The sequence below is a fragment of the Stigmatopora nigra genome, unplaced genomic scaffold (genome assembly GCF_051989575.1).
Source record: "Stigmatopora nigra isolate UIUO_SnigA unplaced genomic scaffold, RoL_Snig_1.1 HiC_scaffold_198, whole genome shotgun sequence".
Classification (NCBI taxonomy): Eukaryota; Metazoa; Chordata; class Actinopteri; order Syngnathiformes; family Syngnathidae; genus Stigmatopora; species Stigmatopora nigra.
The window spans coordinates 1-23,394 of record NW_027551702.1 but is presented as its reverse complement, the minus strand read 5'-3'; the positions used below and the strand labels follow the sequence as shown (position 1 = coordinate 23,394).

General features: G+C 38.2%; 1 protein-coding gene across 2 annotated transcripts in view; it reads left to right on the top strand.

Moving 5' to 3' along the window:
- LOC144193201 (autotaxin-like) overlaps positions 1–23,345 on the top strand; it is a 29,269-nt gene extending 5,924 nt beyond the window's left edge. Inside the window, exons 4-9 of one of the 2 annotated variants that reach the window (XM_077711980.1) lie at positions 1,864–1,929; positions 10,383–10,455; positions 10,534–10,642; positions 10,764–10,886; positions 22,829–22,860; positions 23,044–23,345. In XM_077711980.1, coding sequence (XP_077568106.1) covers positions 1,864–1,929; positions 10,383–10,455; positions 10,534–10,642; positions 10,764–10,886; positions 22,829–22,860; positions 23,044–23,175 — 535 coding nt within the window. In that variant the 3' untranslated portion in view covers positions 23,176–23,345. The remainder of the gene's footprint in view (positions 1–1,863; positions 1,930–10,382; positions 10,456–10,533; positions 10,643–10,763; positions 10,887–22,828; positions 22,861–23,043) is intronic. The other variant, XM_077711979.1, reaches the window with a different exon arrangement.
- Positions 23,346–23,394: the final 49 nt, after the last annotated feature.

The following is a 23,394-nucleotide window of genomic DNA, read 5'->3' as shown; positions in this document are numbered from 1 at the left end:
ACTGAATTCTAATTTTGTTTTAATCTTTTTTTTTACCTTAGTTCTACGGGTTGACCTCACCCGGCCGTTTTGCCTGAGACTACAAAACCAACGCATCAAGCGTTGTTAGGAACTTGCCTCCCCTTCGGAATGTTTCGGAAATGACGCACACAAATATCACAATCCAAGCTTTAGAATTGGCGCGCCACATCACTTGTAGGTCTCCTGAAGGCACGCATGTTCTCGGCATTGTACACTAGTAACGGCTTAATTTTACAGCCACTGCTCGCATTAGCACACAACGTTAGCGTTAAGCGGTCCTTCATGGGTTTGTGTCCCGGTAATGCCTTCTCCTCTGCCACGATGAATGTCCGCCTGGGTAACTTTTTCCAAAAAAAGACCAGTTTCATCCCAGTTGAAAACTTGCTGGGGGATGTAACTTTCCTCAGCGATAATCAAGGCAAATGTCTTGATGCGTCCTTCTGCTTAAGGATGGTGGAAAAGGTTGACATATTCCTCTCATTTTGCCTAGCAAGCTCAGTATACCATGTACCCCACTCATTTTTAAATTATTTCGCGTTTCGTGTCCATTGTCAACGCCTTTTCTTTGCTGAACTTTGTCGATCCATAGTAATATTGTTTACCTGTAAATGTATCCAACGCGGGAGAAAAAGCTGGCAGGTGGGGAAATGCAAAGTCCGCCCAGTGCTCGTAGAAATATTTTATACACAAAGGAGATTCAAAAAAGACAGTGCCATGGCCCCCTGGCTTGGTCGCATCACAAAACTTTGATCTTATCTTGGGCGAATTATTCAAATTAAATTTTTGTCATATGACAAGAATGTGGTATGGCAAAGCGGCCGTATCACAAGGTTCGACTGCAATATAGAAAAAAAATAATTATGAGCAATTTATTTATTAATTCATTTTCTAAAGTTCTTTATCCACACAAGGGTCGTAGGGGGTGCTGACTTTGGGCACAAGCCAGGTTTTACCCTGAATTGGTGGACCGACAATCGCAGGGCACAAGGAGACAGACAACCATTCACGCTCACATTCATACCGAGGAGCATGCCTACAATACATGTCTTTGGAATGTGGGAAACCGGAGCACCCGGAGGAAACCCACACAGGTGGACGAACTCAGTGTTTTCTTTTTTACTTGTCGAAGCTGATTTTCCAGCTTCCGGCACTTGCGAACCATGGACTCGATTTTCATGTTCCCATGTTTCGTGAGCAGGACGAAGTGCTTACATTGTGAGTTCAAACCGGGACACATACTTTTTTATGAATTCGAGATGATTCTGTTTTTTAAGTGACAAAATTGGCAATGCTATTTTGGATAGTTCTGAACAACAGGTGGCAGAGTCGGGACACATTTCTTGAACAGATAAGGTCCACCTCCATTTTTATCCTCTGTTTTACTAAGTGACTGTTAAGCCGTATATCAAAATGGTAGTTCGTATCTTTATTTTGTATAAAATGACTGTCAATTGAACAATCTCACACTTTCCAAACCGACATAACAATGCCGAAATCATTCCTAATAACACATTGTGATAAGTGGATTGGTGACAATGCAAAGCTCAGTCGCACTTTGGAATTTACTTTGGCGAGGGGGGACAAACTCATCAGAACACGAGCACTTTCACGTCTAGATAAAACCATTGTTAGAACTATTAGAGCAAGCTAGCATATGTTATGTATGCTGCCTATTACTGATTTCAGAGGTACTGTAAAATATTCACATTTTGGGCCCGAATTGCCACCCACAAATGCTGTAAAGTTAGTGCCAAGAACAAAAATGGAACTTGTTAATACGAAAACACAGTCAACTGTCTGTATTTATTTTATTTAACATGTAATTGGATTTTTCATCTGCAGTACTGTCCCACTTGAACGGCGAATACTGACCGTGTTGCAGTGGCTCCACCTCCCTGAACGAGAAAGGTGAATACCTCGCAAATACAGTAGTACCTCTACTTACGAATTCTTCTACATACTAAATATTAAGGTTTCAAAAAGACTTGAAGAGGAACCAAATCTTGCAAGATGAAAAAAATAGACGTCAAACGAAATCAAACTCAGAAACATCAATACACTACTGCAGTACTAGAGATCGTGGAGTGAATTATGTTAGTTCAATGGTAAAATATGACTCTTAAGAAATATCCCATCTGCGAAACTACTTCTGAAACAAATGTATTTCATAATTAGAGGTGCCACTGTATCACAAACTATCTTTTTGTCTTTACATATTTTTTTCTTTACATATTTTCCTTGTTTTCCCACAATAACTCAACTAGATATTTAACTGTTCCCCATGTGAGAAAGCTGTCATTTCCAAAATCCATTCAGGAAGTCCAACAAGGCCCAACACATTGAAATACTACCCACAACAAAATATTCAGAACTCTCTCTCTCTCAAAATTTCTGAACCACAATATCCTCATTAGGGTCGTGGGGGGTGCTGGAGGCCATCCCAGCTGACCCAGGCCAGAGGCAGGGGACACGTGAATCGGTGGCCAGCCGATCGCAGGGCACAAGAAGACAGACAACGATGCACACTCAGACCTAAACCTAGGGGCAATTTAGAGTGTCCAATCAGCCTACCATCCATGTTTTTGGAATGTGGGAGGAAACCGGAGTACCCGGAGGAAACCCACGTAGGCTCCACAGAACATGCAAACTCTGCACAGGTGGACGTGAACCTGGATTTGAACCCAGGACACCAGAGCTGCGAGACCGATACGCTAACCACTCACGACACCGGGCCGCAGATTCAGAACTCTAAACATTTTTTCCAGACAATTGCATGAGATCTGATTATGTTCAAATGTTGATCTTTTCTGGCTGCAATTAGCTCTACTAGCAGGCGAACTTGAAATAAGTTGCGCATGTTGCTCAACTCATGGATTGCCCATCCACACATGCAAGTAAGAAGGTTTTTTGTGTTTCCCAGGGCAATCCCCAGCACATGAATGAGATAACAGGAGACTGATGGTTATTTTCGGGGAGTTGGACAGGGCGGTAAAAGGTCCTCACCCATTGAAGGTGGCCTGAGGACCCGATGTCCTGTAATGGGCTCTGTGCTTACTGCTCAGCACCATGGAGCTGAATTGGCCTTTGTTCAAGAACACCAGAATTAGCAAGTCTGCCACTGGCACCATGTACTTTTCATAGATGAGAGCAGTTTCTGCCTGAGCACCTGTGGTAGACGTGAAGAAGTTTGGAGAAGACAACAAGAAAATTATGTTGCCTGCAACAGTGTTCAACAGAAAGGGTTTAGTGGTGGGCAGGCATATTCATGGAGGGAAGCACAGATCTCTACTGCCTTGGATATTGTTCTCTGACTGCCATAAGGTTTATACTTGATGAAATCCTTGAACCCATTTTCAGACCCTATGCTGCTGCAGTAGGTCCTGGTGCCTCAGGTGGTAAGAGTATGCATGCATTACCTGGAGGATGAATTTAAAAAAATTGAATGGCAATCACAAACACCTGACTTAAATTCAATAGCACAACTCTGGTACATTATTTTTCTGTCCATTAGGCGCCGCCAGGTTGGTCATCAGACGCTACAAGGACCAAGGGATTCCCTCACACATCTGGGCGGAAGTGTCACAAGACAGCATTCGTCATCTAATTAGGAGCATAGCGCGACATTGACAAGCATTTATATAATCATGTGGGGGTCACACAGGATACCAAAAGCATTTTGAGTTGCAGAAATTAATTTTTATAAAAAGTTGACTCGCCTTCCACATCTTCATTTCATTCAGATTTTAGGCCATCTACACAATTGAGCCCTCTTAGGCTGAAAACTGTGGGTGCAGGTTTTTGTTTCAACCGATCCAGCACTGACACCTAACCAATTAGGTTTCTGCTAAAACTATAAGCACCTGACTGCAATCCACTGATTTCACTTCTAAGATACCAGATTTGTGGGGAGGTTTCCTCTTTAGAATTTGGAACGAAAGCCCGCACCCACTGCGGCCCGTTGTGGAATAGTTTGCCCACCGCTGATCTCTTGTTTCTTTTAAGTTGTTCTTTAATTTTTGTGAGGACTGTAATATTGCGCAGCACGGTGAAAGTTGATTAGCATGTCCAGTTTGTAGTTCGGAGAACAAAGGTTCCGGTGCCTTTCGGTGTGAAATTTGCATGTTCTTTTTTTCTGCGTGCGACGTTTTCTTCTCACTACTCACCTGAATTACTGGCCAGCCGACCAGAAGGAGACGGACAGCCTTTCATACTGATATGTAGGGGCAATTTAGAGTCCTCAACGAGACTACCATAAATGTTTTAAGGACTTGGGAGGAAACCGGAGTACTCGGCGAAAACCCACGCAAGCCCGACCTAATATCTCGAAAACTTGGTGTGCGCACCTTAAACAAGTTCCTGTTAAAGTGATTTAAAAATAAGTAATATGTCATATTTATTCTCTTACTTTCATGATGTTATCTTCCCAATATTACTTAAATCTCCTAATATTTTACAATCTTGTAATAGTACAATATATATGATTTAATGTTCCCCTTTTGTATCCCATATTTTGATTTGAATCTCGTAATTACATTTCTCTCAAAATTTTACAATGCAGGACTTCTGGGCAGCCGCCTCGTGGGGTAGAGGTTCACTCGCCTGACTTCTGTGCGGGCAGGTCCGGGCTCAATTCTCACTGGTGGCAGTATGATTGGGGGTGCTGATGATCGTTTGTTTCTCTGTGTGCCCTACGGCTGACTGGCGACCAGTCTAGGATGTAGTCTGTCTTTGCCTGAAGACAACTAGGTTAGGCTCCAGAAACCCCCGTAAGCCTTTTGAGAATGGGCATAATAATGATTTTCTTTGAAGAAGAAATGTGAATCTGTGACAACCAATGATGAACAGTTAGGGCACACATGGTTGATATTATAGCATGAGAGCCAGTGAATGAGATTCACATTCATCAGTCTATTAATATTTTTTTTAATTTGCAGTTGGCATTATACACTGACTGACAGACACTTATTTGCCTGGTTTTATTCATTCTCTATTATTTTTGTGTGCACTAGTTGCCAAGTTTACATTATTATAATAAAGTTCGAACAGACTCCACACTTGGACAGCAGTGAGACATGAACAAAGACCATGGCATGGGCGCCAGCCACTCACACACACACTATATTACCAATCAAATGGTAAGAACTCTTACCTATTTTATGGCCGTTGATCTCGCAATACGGTGTCCGCCAGAGTAGCCCGCCTTCGATGCCTCCCCCTTCGGCTCCCGATTCCGTGATGCCAATTATTGAAGTACGAACAGAGTGCAAACTTGGACAGCAGTGAGACAGGAACAAAGATCCGCTTTATTGAACATCTTAACCAAAAAAGGGCTGTGGGTTAGGACCTCCTGAATTCTGATATAGTATAGATGTGCTTCTATATATATGTATGTGTATGTATATATATATATCTCAGCAACACGGTTACTTATTTATATATTTATTCATGTATTTATTTCTTGACTTACTATTAACTACCTATTTGTGTATAATGCCTTTCCTATACCTGCATCCTCACCCTCTTCCTACTGCAACAAAGAAATTTCCCGAATACGGGATGAATAAAGTTATCCAATCCAATCCAATCTCAGCATTTTTCAAAGCAGTACAGGGTAGGACATCCACCACCCTTTACAATCGCGTCTGACGTCTAAGCACATTATAGTGAGATCGTTAAGACCAGCCTAACCCATTATGAACACATCTTGCTATCTGCCACAGTAAGACAAAATGAATAGGTCACAACAGCTGATATCAATCAAATAACAAGGACAGAACACACACACACACAAAGACTCTAAAATAATCCAAACCTAACAATTTGAGCATTGATGTAATCCAAGAGATTATCCAGGCCACTATGCTTTTCGGAACCTTCAGTGCTGCAAAAAATATTTTGTAACCTTAGCCAAATAGTCCAATCAGTTTAATTAAACACATCTAGACTCCAATAAAAAAAAACATCACAAGGAGGATCAGCAGAAATGAACAGCATGTGAGTTAAATATGAATGTTGCTGCATGGGGTCTCAATATTTAGGATCATGTTATTTAAGTTTTTAATAAATTAGCATACAATTCTAAAAAAAATTGTCAAGATGGGGTGCTGAGTATACATTAATGAAAAATAAAAGGAACATTTTTGATTTTGGCAAATGGCTACAATGCGAGACAGGGAACAGTTTCAAGGAGTCTGAATATTCTCCGTTCCCACTTGATATAAAACGAAGCTTACATAGAAGAAGAACATGAGTAGTCCACAATGCTTCACTGGTCACATTTGAAGTAGAATTTATGCGATTTCTCAGATCTAGCTTGAACATGTATGCTTTTGCCGTGATAGTAGCTCTGTGGCTGTGATGAGCCCTGACAGTATGTAACTTCAATATCCTCCTTTTTTATGCTGGTCTTCTTTCCCTTTCTTCATGCATTTAACAGTGATTGACGGATTCATCTGAAAGTCATACTTACATATTTACATACTTTATTTGTAGGGTGTTCCAAAATGTTTGATTCCATTTTGTAGGCCATTCAGTTTGACAAATTTCCTTGGAATTATTTTATATTTTCACAGCTTGTGTAGAACATTTTTGTGTGTAAGATTTGGCATTTAAAAAATAAAATAAAAATCATTTCAGACATAGGCATTGTCGTCAACATTGACTTGACAAAAAAGGCGCACTGTCATCATACCCACCTGCGTATGACGAAATTGGTAGTGCTTCTCCACAAGTGCGCCCTCCCAGGCAAGGCCGAATAAATTTCATTTTCAGACTCGTTAGCACTCCGCCATGATGGATAAATCGCATCACCCCCTGAGCGTAACCAAATCCGGGCGACTGCAAGTTGCCTCGCCGATGCCAACAAAGAATAAAAGGGATCACTTACCTCTCACTGTCTTCTCACTTACCTTCAGTCAGCCAGTAGAAGGCAGATCCACGCCCAACGTCCTTGCTGTTACCTCACTCCCAATTTATTCCATAGAAGGTATTTGTGTTGTCGTGTCGTGCTCCTGCAGGTTCAGAGTCCTGATGGCTGTTTGAAAAAAGCTGTCCTTGAGCCTGTTTGTCCGTGCTTTGTAGGAGCTGTAGCGTCTGCCCGAGGGTAGCAATTGGAACAGGCCGGATGATATGGGTCCCAAACAATGTTCCCGGCTCTGCTGAGATAACGAGAGCTGGCAATATCTTCCAGTGATGGCAGAGATTAGCCGACGATCTTCTGGGCAGTGTTAATCACCCTCTGCATGGCTTTTTTGTCTGCTGCCGTGCTTCCAGCGTACCACATTGTAATAAAGTATTCCAGGATGCTCTCCACAGTGGCTCTGTAGAAGGTTGCCAGAAGCTTGGTGTCCAAGTTGTTCCTCCTCAGTACCCTGAGAAAATGGAGTCATCTCCGGGCCTGCCGTGATGTCTGTAGACCAGGAGAGCTAATCCGTGACGTGAACTCTCAGGAATTTAAAAGACTGGACCCTGTCTACAGATACTCAATTTATGAGGAGTGAGGCCAGATCTGTGCTATGTTTGCAAAAGTCCAGGGTTATTTCTTTAGTTTTCGTGGTATTCAGTGTGAGATTGTTCGCCGAGCACCAACCAGACAGTTTGTTGACCTCATCTTTGTAGGCCAACTCATCCCCACCTGAGATGAGTCCGATCACAGTGGTGTCATCGGCAAATTTGATGATGGAATTTGACTGGCGGGCTAGTCTAACAGTTTGTGGTCGGTTGGTCAAGAAGTTCTTTATCCAGCAGAAGATTGAAGAGGATAGTCCAAGGTGGGAGAGTTTGTCCTTCAGAATGTCCGGCTTTATGATGTTAAAGGCTGAGCTATAGTGAATGAAAAGCATCCTCACATAATTCCTGTGGTGCTCCAGGTGGCTCAGTGCTGTGTAGAGCCACGGTGATAGCATTCCTCAGTGGACCTGTTTTCTCTATAAGCAAACTGGTGGGGGTCAACTGAGGGAGGGATTGTATTCCTGATGTGGCGGGCCACCAACTTTTCAAAGCACTCCATCATCACAGGCATGAGGGTAACAGGCATAAAATCGTTCCAGCTGTCAATGGTTGGCTTTTTTGGGACAGGGATAATGGTGGCAGATTTCAGGCAGGCTGGAATGATAGATTGGTGCAGGGAACAATTGAAAATTTTCGTGAAGACTCCAGCCAGCTGTTCAGCACAGGCTTTGAGCACCTTTCCAGGTTTTCCGTCTGGTCCAGCAGCCTTCCTGGTGTTCACAGACTACATTACCAGTCTCACTTCCTATTCCCGGAACTTGTGTATTGCTGCTGGGTGGGAGGTAAAAAGGTAAAAAAAGCAAAACAATTGAACTTGCGTATAAATGTGAAATTACTTAATAAAAATATAAATTATGAATGTGTGATTACTTAGTAAAAATCCAAATTATATTAAGTAAAAAAAAATGTTAATAAATATAACCTTCCCAGCATACGATTAAAACTATTAAACATTTGCAATCAAGTAATACTAAGAGACATATTCAATATTCTTTTTTTCTTCTAAAAATGCAGAGCACAAAACAGCAATTACAGAAAATAGACATCAAGTTTAACACATCACCCCAAAAATATAACAAAAATCGTATTCAAATTAGAGTTATACATTTCAATTGAAAATATAGCAAATGTAATACCTTAACCTTGTATTTACAATGTTTTTAATCACAGTTGCATGGTAGTAGCAAAATAAGTACGTAAGCACAAAACTAAACGTTCAAAAATAAACTTGTATAAATTAGCGTTTTTTTAATATATTTTCTCATCAGTATGAGGGAACAAATAAAATTTAAAAAAAGGTGGGGGGGGATAATGTGACTGCATGACTTATGGATTCAACATCTGACTGCAAAGACTTGTTTCTGGAAAGAAGGATTAAGTATTGCACATAATGGCTCACAGTTAACTTGCAACATTACATCAGTGTTGACACTGGGTCTGATTTGTCAGTCTCAAAGCGGGCAAAGAAATGGTTCAGTTCCTCCGCTAGTGAGGCATCTGCGTTAACAGACATAATATTGTTATTGCAGTTGGTAATATGTCGTATTCTATCTTTTCATATTGAGAAATGACATTAAATTTTAAAAAAGGCATTTTGCGTGTTAGACTATGCTCGGACTCAGTCACTGAAGACAGTGCAGCGTGCCTTCACTAGTTTTTCAAAAAAGCCACTAACTACAAAACAGATTAGGTCTTGGCACCAAAATTTTCAAGAAAGGGTCTGGAATGTGGGTTTCCACACTTGCTCTTCTAAAACTCTTCCAAGGACTACGCAGGAAGGCTTCACGAACCTGCTCCACTGTTTCTGCTGATGTTGATAGTCGTCCTGTTGATTTAGCTATGCAAAATGCAATTTTCTTGAAAGCCATGGGCGACCTTCGTTGGATGCCGCCACTTTTATCCGAAAATAGAACACATTGAGCATACTGGACAGCCGGGAGTCTTGGGACAGTGGAGGAGATGGTGGAATTTTCCGGAAATGTTTTGAAGACCAAGCTTTGGGTGACGTTACGGCGAATGCCGTTGCCCTTATCACCTAAGATGGCTGGATGCCACGGAGGAACAAAGTCAAAATTTAGTTTCCATTTAAGTCCGGGCAGTAAGCTAATGCCATCGCTCGTACCCGTAACTAGAGTTCTCTGGGAAGGTAATACGGCTGGGGGACACAGAGGAGCGAATAGGAAGTTTAATTTCCTCCAAAACAATGAGCAATAAAATCAAGTAAGTGGTCTTAGTACTTGGTGAAATTGGCAAGACATTTTCAAAATGGTCTGCAGTTTGAACCAGTGTCCTACAGAATAATGACAACATGGTTGTAGCCATTGAGTGTGGCAATCGCCTTGAAAGCGTCATGTCCTTGTACAAAATAATATTTCTATAAAAAAAAAACAGCGGTCCCAACTCCATGTCACCATGTTTCTTGTGCGCCGCAAAACTCTCGCCCATAACTTACCATTTAACAATTACACTTCTTGATAATTGTATATGTATTTTTGTATGGACGCAAAAACAGTATGGTAGTAATAATAGGGTCATCTTACTTTGCGTTTTTTCGATTATGACCTGGTCTACATTATCCACAAAATTCGAGGTAATACTTACACCTTGGACTGGTCGCCAGTCTCAATCATACTGACACCAACAGGAATTGAGACCACTCCGCACTGAAGTCAGTCGAGTTAACCACTACATCATCAGATGGCGTTGGGAAAATGAGCAGAGAGATTCGGTCTCACAGAAAAAAAATAAAAGCTTAATGTCCTAAAATATAGATGTTTTGTTTTGTCATGACTAATATAGTATTTTGAATGATAATAAATGTATTCTATTCTAAATATTTCACCCTGTTGCAGACCTTATGTATACGCAATGCATTTTGAGCAGCCTGACATATTTGGACATAAAATGGGACCTATCAGCATTGATGTAAGTATCATTAATGTAAAAATTGTGCTACAAACTTCACTTGAAATATTTTGAAGCTTGTGATTCACTCTATTCCAGTTAAACCATCCTATTAGGATGATTGATAGGCTTGTTGGTCAACTCATGAATGGACTGAAGCAGATGAAATTACACCGATGTGTGAACATCATCATTGTTGGGGATCATGGTAATACTAACATGCTATATCACAAGTGTACATTGGCAAAGTCAATTTTTCCCGCAATGTTTGAGGTATTTTAATAAGCAATTTTCAGGCATTGCTACACCAAATCTATTTTCTGTTTCAGGTATGGAAGAGGCTCATTGTGATCAAACAGAGCTCCTCAGTAATTACTTAACAAATGTTGATGACATCATCCTAATTCCAGGAGCCCTAGGAAGAATACGCCCCAGATCAACTAACTCAAAATGTAAGATGCAAAGATAACATGTATCATGCTTTATGTTTTCAAGAGTTGCAGGGGTTGCTGGAGCCAAACTGTCTCCGGGCGAAAAGCAGACTGCATCCTAGACGAGTCGCCAATCAGTCATAGGGCACACAGAGAGACAAACAACCACTCACTCACAATCACTCTGCCACCGAGTGGGAATCGTACCCAGATTGCCCGCACCAAAGACAGGCGGAAGAATCACGACAACATTGAGCGGCCATCTATCATACTTTTATTTTACAACCAAACTGCACATATTTTGGGAGTTCATTTCAAATTCACCTTACAATGTCCTTTTCAAATTGTTGAATGAATTATGGTTACATGAATAATGCTATCAAAAAGGTTATAGGATGTTTACACTACACATTTGAGTGCTGTATTTTCACAGCTATGGGGCGCAATTAAAAGTGTATTTTTTTCTCTAAAATGGGCAGTGGGGCCAATCAGTTGGTGCGCACCTTGTGTTTGCATTAAATTCCAAATTTTGTATAACCCTGACCACTTGACAGAGTGGTTTCATTTCTTGCCGACAGACTACTTATTGCTCAGTGGATGTTCATGTTCTTGTGGTCAAACAAGCAGACCCTAGAAATAGCCTGCCCGCGTATGTCACGCATTAATAATAATAATAATAATAATAATAATAATAATAATAATAATAATAATAATAATAATAATAATAATAATAATAATAATAATAATAATAATAATAATAATAATAATAATAATAATAATAATAATAATAATAATAATAATAATAATAATAATAATAATAATAATAATAATAATAATAATAATAATAATAATAATAATAATAATAATAATAATAATAATAATAATAATAATAATAATAATAATAATAATAATAATAATAATAATAATAATAATAATAATAATAATAATAATAATAATAATAATAATAATAATAATAATAATAATAATAATAATAATAATAATAATAATAATAATAATAATAATAATAATAATAATAATAATAATAATAATAATAATAATAATAATAATAATAATAATAATAATAATAATAATAATAATAATAATAATAATAATAATAATAATAATAATAATAATAATAATAATAATAATAATAATAATAATAATAATAATAATAATAATAATAATAATAATAATAATAATAATAATAATAATAATAATAATAATAATAATAATAATAATAATAATAATAATAATAATAATAATAATAATAATAATAATAATAATAATAATAATAATAATAATAATAATAATAATAATAATAATAATAATAATAATAATAATAATAATAATAATAATAATAATAATAATAATAATAATAATAATAATAATAATAATAATAATAATAATAATAATAATAATAATAATAATAATAATAATAATAATAATAATAATAATAATAATAATAATAATAATAATAATAATAATAATAATAATAATAATAATAATAATAATAATAATAATAATAATAATAATAATAATAATAATAATAATAATAATAATAATAATAATAATAATAATAATAATAATAATAATAATAATAATAATAATAATAATAATAATAATAATAATAATAATAATAATAATAATAATAATAATAATAATAATAATAATAATAATAATAATAATAATAATAATAATAATAATAATAATAATAATAATAATAATAATAATAATAATAATAATAATAATAATAATAATAATAATAATAATAATAATAATAATAATAATAATAATAATAATAATAATAATAATAATAATAATAATAATAATAATAATAATAATAATAATAATAATAATAATAATAATAATAATAATAATAATAATAATAATAATAATAATAATAATAATAATAATAATAATAATAATAATAATAATAATAATAATAATAATAATAATAATAATAATAATAATAATAATAATAATAATAATAATAATAATAATAATAATAATAATAATAATAATAATAATAATAATAATAATAATAATAATAATAATAATAATAATAATAATAATAATAATAATAATAATAATAATAATAATAATAATAATAATAATAATAATAATAATAATAATAATAATAATAATAATAATAATAATAATAATAATAATAATAATAATAATAATAATAATAATAATAATAATAATAATAATAATAATAATAATAATAATAATAATAATAATAATAATAATAATAATAATAATAATAATAATAATAATAATAATAATAATAATAATAATAATAATAATAATAATAATAATAATAATAATAATAATAATAATAATAATAATAATAATAATAATAATAATAATAATAATAATAATAATAATAATAATAATAATAATAATAATAATAATAATAATAATAATAATAATAATAATAATAATAATAATAATAATAATAATAATAATAATAATAATAATAATAATAATAATAATAATAATAATAATAATAATAATAATAATAATAATAATAATAATAATAATAATAATAATAATAATAATAATAATAATAATAATAATAATAATAATAATAATAATAATAATAATAATAATAATAATAATAATAATAATAATAATAATAATAATAATAATAATAATAATAATAATAATAATAATAATAATAATAATAATAATAATAATAATAATAATAATAATAATAATAATAATAATAATAATAATAATAATAATAATAATAATAATAATAATAATAATAATAATAATAATAATAATAATAATAATAATAATAATAATAATAATAATAATAATAATAATAATAATAATAATAATAATAATAATAATAATAATAATAATAATAATAATAATAATAATAATAATAATAATAATAATAATAATAATAATAATAATAATAATAATAATAATAATAATAATAATAATAATAATAATAATAATAATAATAATAATAATAATAATAATAATAATAATAATAATAATAATAATAATAATAATAATAATAATAATAATAATAATAATAATAATAATAATAATAATAATAATAATAATAATAATAATAATAATAATAATAATAATAATAATAATAATAATAATAATAATAATAATAATAATAATAATAATAATAATAATAATAATAATAATAATAATAATAATAATAATAATAATAATAATAATAATAATAATAATAATAATAATAATAATAATAATAATAATAATAATAATAATAATAATAATAATAATAATAATAATAATAATAATAATAATAATAATAATAATAATAATAATAATAATAATAATAATAATAATAATAATAATAATAATAATAATAATAATAATAATAATAATAATAATAATAATAATAATAATAATAATAATAATAATAATAATAATAATAATAATAATAATAATAATAATAATAATAATAATAATAATAATAATAATAATAATAATAATAATAATAATAATAATAATAATAATAATAATAATAATAATAATAATAATAATAATAATAATAATAATTGGACATAGGCTTTGTCATCATCATTCACTCGAGAAAAGCCTAATTGTCATCATACCCAGAAACTGCGTATCATGAAATTGGTGGAGCTTCTCCATAGGGTGCGTTTTCCTGGTAAAAGACCTAAAGAAGTGAAAATAATTTTAGACTCGTAATTTGGCATTCCGCCATGATGGATACATCTCATCACGCCCCCGAGCGGATAACTTACACTGTCTTTCACTTACCTTCAGTCAGCCAATAAGAGGCAGATCACCGCCCAACATCTTTTCATGTTACCTCACCCCAACGTTATTACGGAAGGGATTGTGTGTCGTGTTACCGCAAGTTTAGAGTCCTGATGGGTGTGAGAAAAAGCCTATTTGTCCGTACTTTGTGAGACCTATAGCGTCTGCCAGAGGGCAGCAACTGGAACAAATTGTGACCAGGGTGATATGGATCCCCGATGATGTTCCTGGCTCTGCTGAGGTAACGAGGGCTGGTAATGTCTTCCAGTGAGGCAAGAGAGCAGCCAACGATCTTCTGGGTAGTGTTAATCACTCTGCATGGCCTTTTTGTCTGCTGCCGTGCTTCCAGTGTACCACACTGTGATGCAGTATGCCAGGATGCTCTCTACGGTGGCTCTATTGACGGTTACCAGAAGCTTTGTGTCCAAGTTGTTCCTCGTGAGTACCTTGAGGAAATGGAGTCATTTCCGGGCCTGCCGTGATGTTTGTAGACCAAGAGAGCTTATCCGTGGCGTAAACCCACAGGAATTTAAAAGACTGAATCCTGTCTACATATACTCAATTTATGAAGAGTGAGGCCAGATCTGTGCTAGGTTTGCAAAAGTCCAGGATTATTTCTTTAGTTTTCGTGGTGTTCAGCGTGAGATTGTTCACCGAGCACCACGAAGACAGTTTGTTGACCTCGTCTCTGCAGGCCGACTCATCCCCTACTGAGACGAGTCTGACCACAACGGTGTTATCGGCAAATTTGATGATTGAGTTTGACTGGTGGGCTGGTGTACAGTCGTATGTGTACTGGGAGTACAGAAGAGGACTCAATACACAGCCTTGTGGTGAGCCAGTGCTTAGTGTAATGGAGTGCTAACGGCTGTAAACAAACCACAGCTTGACCACCCCGATGGAGTCTTTATTGTCACTGGTGACTTCATCAAAGTGTGTTTAAAAACTGACCTGCCTAAGTGCATCCAGTACGTGAAGTGTCACACCAGAGGAGATACAACTCTAGGACATGTTTATTCTAATATCACACATGCTTATAGAGCCACATCCTTCCCTCACCTTGCTGGATCAGACCATCTCTGCCTGTCCCTCAACCCCCGCATACACCCCACTCCGGAGGCTAACAAGGCCACAAATAAAGATAATAAAAACTTGGCCCGAGGACACCCTTTCTCAGCGGCAGAACAGTTTTACCCGCACCAATTCTCTCTGAATGAACAGTCTCGCGATTCTCTCTGAATGAACAGTGGGTCAGTCTTTATTCAGGAAAACAGCGCATAGTATGGTTTCTATGGCAATGACCAAACTTTGGGAAAAGTCTGATTAATCAGCGGCAAGTCTCCATGGCAACGACAAAACTTTGGGCAATGTCCGCTTAATCAGTGTGAAGTCTCCATGACAACGACCAAACTCGGGGCATTTTTCTTATGACAACGATGTTTCTATACTTACAAAAACTGATAAAATATGAACAAGCAATTGCCACGCAACATTGTCATTTTTTCCTTAATGTTATATTACAATTCCCTCCTGTTGTAAGTATAACAGCCGGACTGATGCGCTGCCACTCCCACCCAGGGCAGCAGAGCATTATGATTTTGGAGAAGACTGACCAGTGTTTGTGTTTGAGGGGCACATCCGAGCCCCACACTGGATCCTGGTTGTGAGCTCCGACACTCGTTCATCAGCTTTGACGGTGGTGGCCAACTTGGTGAAGTTAGCGGTCAAAATCACACAGCGAGGTCCTTCCCCACGTGGAGATGACGGGCACTTTCTTTTTATCACCTTGACGAGTACCAGGTCGCCTGGGGAAAGGACCTCCTGTGTGGGAGACCGAGAATATGTTGGCAGATCATTTGCATATATCACAGTTCTTTCTTGGAACATTTTGCATAACCACTGAGTGAGAGAATCTGTTTCTCCAGTCTCCTCCCTACCAGTCTGACTCTTACTGTTCCATTGGTTCTTTCAATGAGTCCAGTACTTTGGGGGCGCCAGGCGCAATGATACCTCGGGTTGATTTCAAGATGCCGTCCCATAGCTTGGATCACGCAGCTCACGTAGCGAGCACTACCATCACTCCACATGACTCGTGGTATTTATTCCATGGCTTGGAATGATCCTTTTGCATTTGGCTTTTGCGACTGCCCTGGTGTCCACTTTCTTGGATGGACATATCTCAAACGACTTGGTCGATGACCACAAGACAGTACCTGCATATGCCACCGTGGTTCAGCTCGAACAAATCCATGTTCAGAACCTGAAGACAGTTTCTGCAAAAAAATTAAAGTCGATTTGGAGACCTGTGGAACTATACTATCCCTCCTGTTGAGATCTTGGTGGACAGCCAATCAAAAACACAAGAAGACAGACAACCATTCACGCACACACACTAATAATCAGATATCAGTGGTCTGCAAATTTGCTGTCCTATCAGCAATAATCATTCTGAAAGGAAATAGATCAAAGTAAATTGGTTGAAATCCATTTTTCGATGCTTATGCGATCCTTAATTTCATTAATATTCTAAGAGTCATTAATATGACCCACGCCAAAGCATATTCCACCCGCTCAGGACAAACCAGGGAAATTATGCCTATCGTAAGTCAATTATTTTTATTTTAAAAAGCGAGGTACAATTTGGGTGTCATTATCACTATAAATCAATGATTCTTTGGAATTCCATATCGTGCACTGTCTTTGTTTTTCCAATCTCTCTGTCACTCTCTCTCTGCCTCTCTCTCTGTCATACCTTTAGCTGCTTTTTCCAAACTTTCTTTTCTATGCACTTGCAAAAATCGATTCTTCATGCTTACAAAACTCTTCCATTCACTTACCAAAATATTTTCTATTTACTTACCAAGATCTTTTCTATTCTTCCCTATCCTTCAAATTGGGACATAAACCATGCCTCTCCACCTATCGCGGCAGACACAGGCAACTCCCCACACTACGCATCCGCACATACCCCACATTCGGTAACCCTCCGATCCCCATCCTGCAGTCCAGCAACAAACCCATCTCCCCTGTCGCTTTCCGACCCTTATTAATTACTTACTTAATAGTTTAAACAAAATTTTTATTCTAAATTCACAGAAATTGACCTCTATTTCGTGATTCACCCAATATCTCGGAATATACCAAAACCACAAGTACCTGACTCTATTAACACACCAATACTATAAGTCCCTGACTCTATTTTGTTTTACCTATGTTGGTCCCGGACCAAAAACTATAATGTTCTTCATACGTTGGTCCCAGACCACAAACTATTCTGTTCACCGTGAATTAATCCCAGACCTCAAAATGTTAATACTACCACAGTTATAATACTCATTCAAATTATCACACCACGGAGACAGAAATCAAAGGGTGAACACACGATGGAGGATGCTGTCATCGTGCTCTGTCGTCACTCCGGCAATTGTTGGTCGTTGGGTCCCGGGTTTCGGCACAAAAGTACGATAGATCTGAAATTCCCACTTCAGGAGCAGGTTAAGAAAGAGTGAGATCAATTTAAATAGGAAATAGGTTTATTACCGGACTGCAGGATGGTTGGTGATAGGTTCATTAATAATTACACTTGTGATATAATTATCAATCACTACAGGCAGACATCTTATTCAATTATTGACATTTCATTAAATAATAGGTTCATTAATAATTACACTTGTGATATAATTATCAATCACTGCAGGCGGACATCTTATTCAATTATTGACATTTAATTAAATAATTTGCATCTCTGCTAAAGACCTTATAAGGGGATATACATTTCAAGACTTCAGGACTTCCTCCCGATCTCCAAAGTATCTCCTTGAACAGTAATTCGTTGTACGGCTTCAAAGCCATAAATCAAAACAATTACAAGGTTATTGATTAATCCAACTTGTGTAAACAAAAACAACACCTGTAACTATAATAACAATTAAGGTATTTAACAATAAAAAACAGAGGTAACTAAAAAACAAACTTCTTTTGAATTAAAACAATCACGCCTTCATTTGACATAATTACATAAAGAAGCGAAAAGTGCGTCACGATGTAGTAACACTATACGTGTGTTCCTGGAAGTGATTGATATCCATCTGCTAGTAGCAAGAGTCCTTGACGACTCTTCGCTGTAAACCCATATCAACAGTCCGCGGAGCCCGATACTGGATGAGATGTCAGATAAATAGATTTCTGGGAGTCCATGTCACGGATAGTGTCAGGAGTGGCTTGGTTGCCCCTCCTGGCATGATGTCATGATTGTTATCAGCCGTGGCAATTAGGTGATTATGTTTTCCTGGCTGTTTAAGCAATATGAGTTTGTTGAATGTTTGTCAGATCGTCTGGTTTGTTCCCCTGAGTTTCTACGTTTGTTATGCTGTTCTCTTGACGCCACGCCACGCTGCATTTTCATTTCTGTATTCGTAAGTTTTCAAGCCAAGTTGTATATGTTAAGTTTTCCGTTAATTAAACCAAACAACAAATGCAACGCAACTGCCTCCCCTTTTCCATCGGCGTCTCCGCACCTGGGTTCACCTTCTCCCCCGATCGCGTCGCATTGCGCGACGGGATCGTAACAGTACGATCTGACCACCATGCTCGGCGACGCCAACCATCCACCTCGAAGACACCGGACTGCTTGGAGTGTATAAGAAACCCCTCAGAATCTTTTAGGAGTTTTATAATGAACACACCGTGGTGTGGGGCTCTCAGGCACATCATTGCTTGAGATAAGTCTCAGCTGGTAGGAGAGTTAGATACGCATTTCACTCCTATGCCCCTCCACCGCTATGCCCGTCGCACTGGGAAGCGCAAACAGTTTAATCATGATGCCTAGGTGCGAACAACCACCAGAAATCGCTCAAGTTATCTTATGCCTATGACCAGCGGATATGGTTCACAATGGAGGGAGCCTGAAGATTCTGGAGAGGAGGACGTCGGTGAGGAAATTGATTTTTTCGCTGGTGTTTCGGAATCCGATAGTGAATTTTTCGACCAATTCGGACCCCGAGACCTCCCACCGGAGGAGGAGTACCCCTACTTTTTCCCCGACAATTCCTACTCCGAATACCCTGACCAGCAATTTCATAGTGGGCTGGCCACCTATTATGGGCCACCACGTGATGGCGTGGGTGCTGTGCAATCCCCCCAGAGGAGGCGCCGAGCGCCACGCCGTAGAGCAAAGCGAAAGGAGTGCCTGGACACTCAAACCACTGTCCAAGTTACTCGCCCGACCTCGTCTGTCCAAGCTCCTCACCCGACCTCGTCCTTCCAAGCCCCTCGCCCGACCTCGTCCGTCCAAGCTCCTCGCCCGACCTCGTCCTTCCAAGCTCCTCGCCCGACCTCGTCCGTCCAAGCTACTCGGCCGACCTCGCCGTTCCAAGTGCCCAAAGTTACTCGGCAGAGCTCGCTGTTCCAGTTGCTCCAATATAATCGGCCGACCTCGCTTTTCCATTTGCTCCAAGATACTCAGCCGACCTCGCCGTTCCAAGTGCCCGAAGTTACTCGGCCGACCACGCCGTTTCAAGTGCCCCAAGCTCCAGTGCCGAGGCTACGCAAAGTACTCCCGTTGCCACTGGGGCCGCCAGTTGCACCCGTACCGAAGCCACGGACCAGGCTTCCGGTGACGGACGGCCATCTGAGCACCGCTCTCTCAAGCTCCGCTCTCCCAAGCACCACTCTCCCAAGCACCGCTCTCCCAAGCACCGCTCTCCCAAGCACCGCTCTCCCAAGCACCGCTCTCCCAAGCACCGCTCTCCCAAGCACCGCTCTCCCAAGCACCGCTCTCCCAAGCACTGCTCTCCCAAGCACCGCTCTCCCAAGCACCGCTCTCCCAAGCACCGCTCTCCCAAGCACCGCTCTCCCAAGCACCGCTCTCCCAAGCACCGCTCTCCCAAGCACCGCTCTCCCAAGCACCGCTCTCCCAAGCACCCCTCTCCCAAGCACCGCTCTCCCAAGCACCGCTCTCCCAAGCACCGCTCTCCCAAGCACCGCTCTCCCAAGCACCGCTCTCCCAAGCACCGCTCTCCCAAGCACCGCTCTCCCAAGCACCGCTCTCCCAAGCACCGCTCCGCCAAGCACCGCTCCGCCAAGCACCGCTCCGCCAAGCACCGCTCCGCCAAGCACCGCTCCGCCAAGCACCGCTCCGCCAAGCACCGCTCCGCCAAGCACCGCGTCTCGTCTCGTTTCTGGCCGGCACGGATGCCCGCCGGACCGACCACTGCCTCGTCACGTTCTTGGCCGGCGCGGACGCCCGCCAGACTTGCCACTGCCCCGTCTCGTTTCTGGCCGGCGCGGACGCCCGCCAGACTTACCACAGCCTCGTCTCGTTTCTGGCCGGCACGGACGCCCGCCGGACCGACTACTGCCTCATCTTGTTTCAGGCTGGCACGGACGCCCGCCGGATCGACCTCTCTTTCGTCTGTTCATGGGTTAGTGTGGACGACCCACGGACAATGCTAGGTCTCCCACCCGCCCTCACTGCTTGTTTTCGTTTCTCATGTTAGGGTTGACCTTGGGACGTCTAGGATCCGTCCCTTAGAGGGGAGGTACTGTCAGGAGTGGCTTGGTTGCCCCTCCTGGCATGATGTCATGATTGTTATCAGCCGTGGCAATTAGGTGATTATGTTTTCCTGGCTATTTAAGCATTATGAGTTTATTGAATGTTTGTCGGATAATCTGGTTTGTTCCCCTGAGTTTCTACATTTGTCATGCCGTTCTCTTGACGCCACGCCACGCTGCATTTTCATTTCTGTATTCGTAAGTTTTCAAGCCAAGTTGTTTATGTTAAGTTTTTCCATTAATTAAACCAAACAACAAATGCAACGCAACTGCCTCCCCTTTTCCATCGGCGTCTCCGCACCTGGGTTCACCTTCCCCCCATCGCGTCGCATTACGCGACGGGATCGTAACAAATTGGCTCTACTGGTCTACAAACACCACAGTGGTAGTGAAGAAGGCCCAGAAACGACTCCACTTTCTCAGGGTACTGAGAAGGGACAAATTGGACACCAAGCTTCTGGCAATGTTCTACAGAGCCACTGTGGAGAGAATCCTGGCATACTGTATTACAGTGTGGTATGCCGGAAGCACGGCAGCAGACAAAAAAGCCATGCAGAGGGTGATTGACACTGCCCCAAAGATCGTCGGCTGCTCTCTGCCATAACTAGAAGACATTGCCAACCCCCGGTACCTCAGAACAGCCGGGTCCATTTTTGGGGACCCATACCATCCTGGACACGGCCTGTTCCAGTTGCTTCCATCTGGCAGACGGTACAGGTCCTACAAAGCACAGACAAACAGGCTCAAGGACAGCTTTTTCCCGACAGCCATCAGGACTCTGACCCTGCAGCAACACGTGACGTGACGACAACACAAATCCCTTCTATGAAATTAAGTCGCAATGAAGTAACAGGAAGTTCGTTTGGCGTGGATCTGCCTTCCACAGGCTGACTGAGGGAGGGTAAGTAAGAAGACTGTGAGAGGTAAGTGATCCATCTTATTCTTGTTGGCATCGGTGAGGCAACTTGCAGTCGCCGGATTGATGGCGCTCAAGACGGAGAACTAACAAGTATGAATATGTCATAAATAAATGTCATAAATGTGTCTTGCCTGGGAAGACGAACTTGTGGAGAAGCACTATACAATTTCGTCATACACTGCTGAGGGTATGATGACTACTAGGCTTTTTGTCAAGTCAATGATGACGACAATGCCTATGTCTGATTTTCATTTTTCATTTCATAAACAGTCCTTGTGAGAGAACTAGATGACTGGTTACGACCCCGAGCACTCTTCGAACAATTGGAAGAAATGAATAAATACAAACATATATAATAGTATTACAGAATAAACCCAACGGTTGGATAATGCTCAAACAGCTGTGAACCGCTCACAGTCTGTCGTCCTCGCAATTCTCACTGAATGACCAGCCAGTGAGTCTTAAATACAGGCAAAACTGACAGTTGTCACCAGGACTTTGGACAGACACGTTTCAGTCATTTGCAGGGCAAAAATTAATTGATCAGTGTCGGACAGTTGAGGGTTTGTGCTGACATGTCAACTGAATCACATGACTAAGATTGATTAATCAGTCAGACTGTTGAGTGTTAATGCTGACATCTCAACTATTGTATGAGAATGATGCTTTTATACTCACAAAAACTATTATAATCTTACACCGCAATATCTTTCAGATAATCCCAGGGAGATTGTTGCCAATCTAACTGTAAGTATTTCGCTTTTTTTTCATTGCCAAGATTTTGAAAATATTATGAATGTTTTCATTGATCTAACTAATGCAAATATTTCTGTTAGAGTTTTATTACTCTGTATGCATTATTAAAACAACCTAGGTGTCAACTGAAGTGACCACTTTCCTAATGGGTTGATTAAATTTTTTTGTGTCTAGTGTAAGAAACCAGACCAGCACTTTAAGCCCTATTTAAAGCAAAGCCTTCCCAAGAGACTGCATTACGCCCATAATCGACGGATTGAGGATGTGCATCTACTGGTCGAAAGGAAGTGGCACATTGCAAGGTGAGTTTTAAGATATTCTCATATTACAACCTCTTTTAATTTTAAGGTTTAATGTCCATTAACATATATTTTCCTTACCCTTTTGCATGTTAACATCAGAGAAGGTTATAATTATTCATCAACTGTTGACCTCTGAAGCCCCATGAGACATTCTTTTCATTAAGGACTACTTAAATAAATATGACTTTACACCCCATTTACATTTGTTGTTAACATTTTAGGA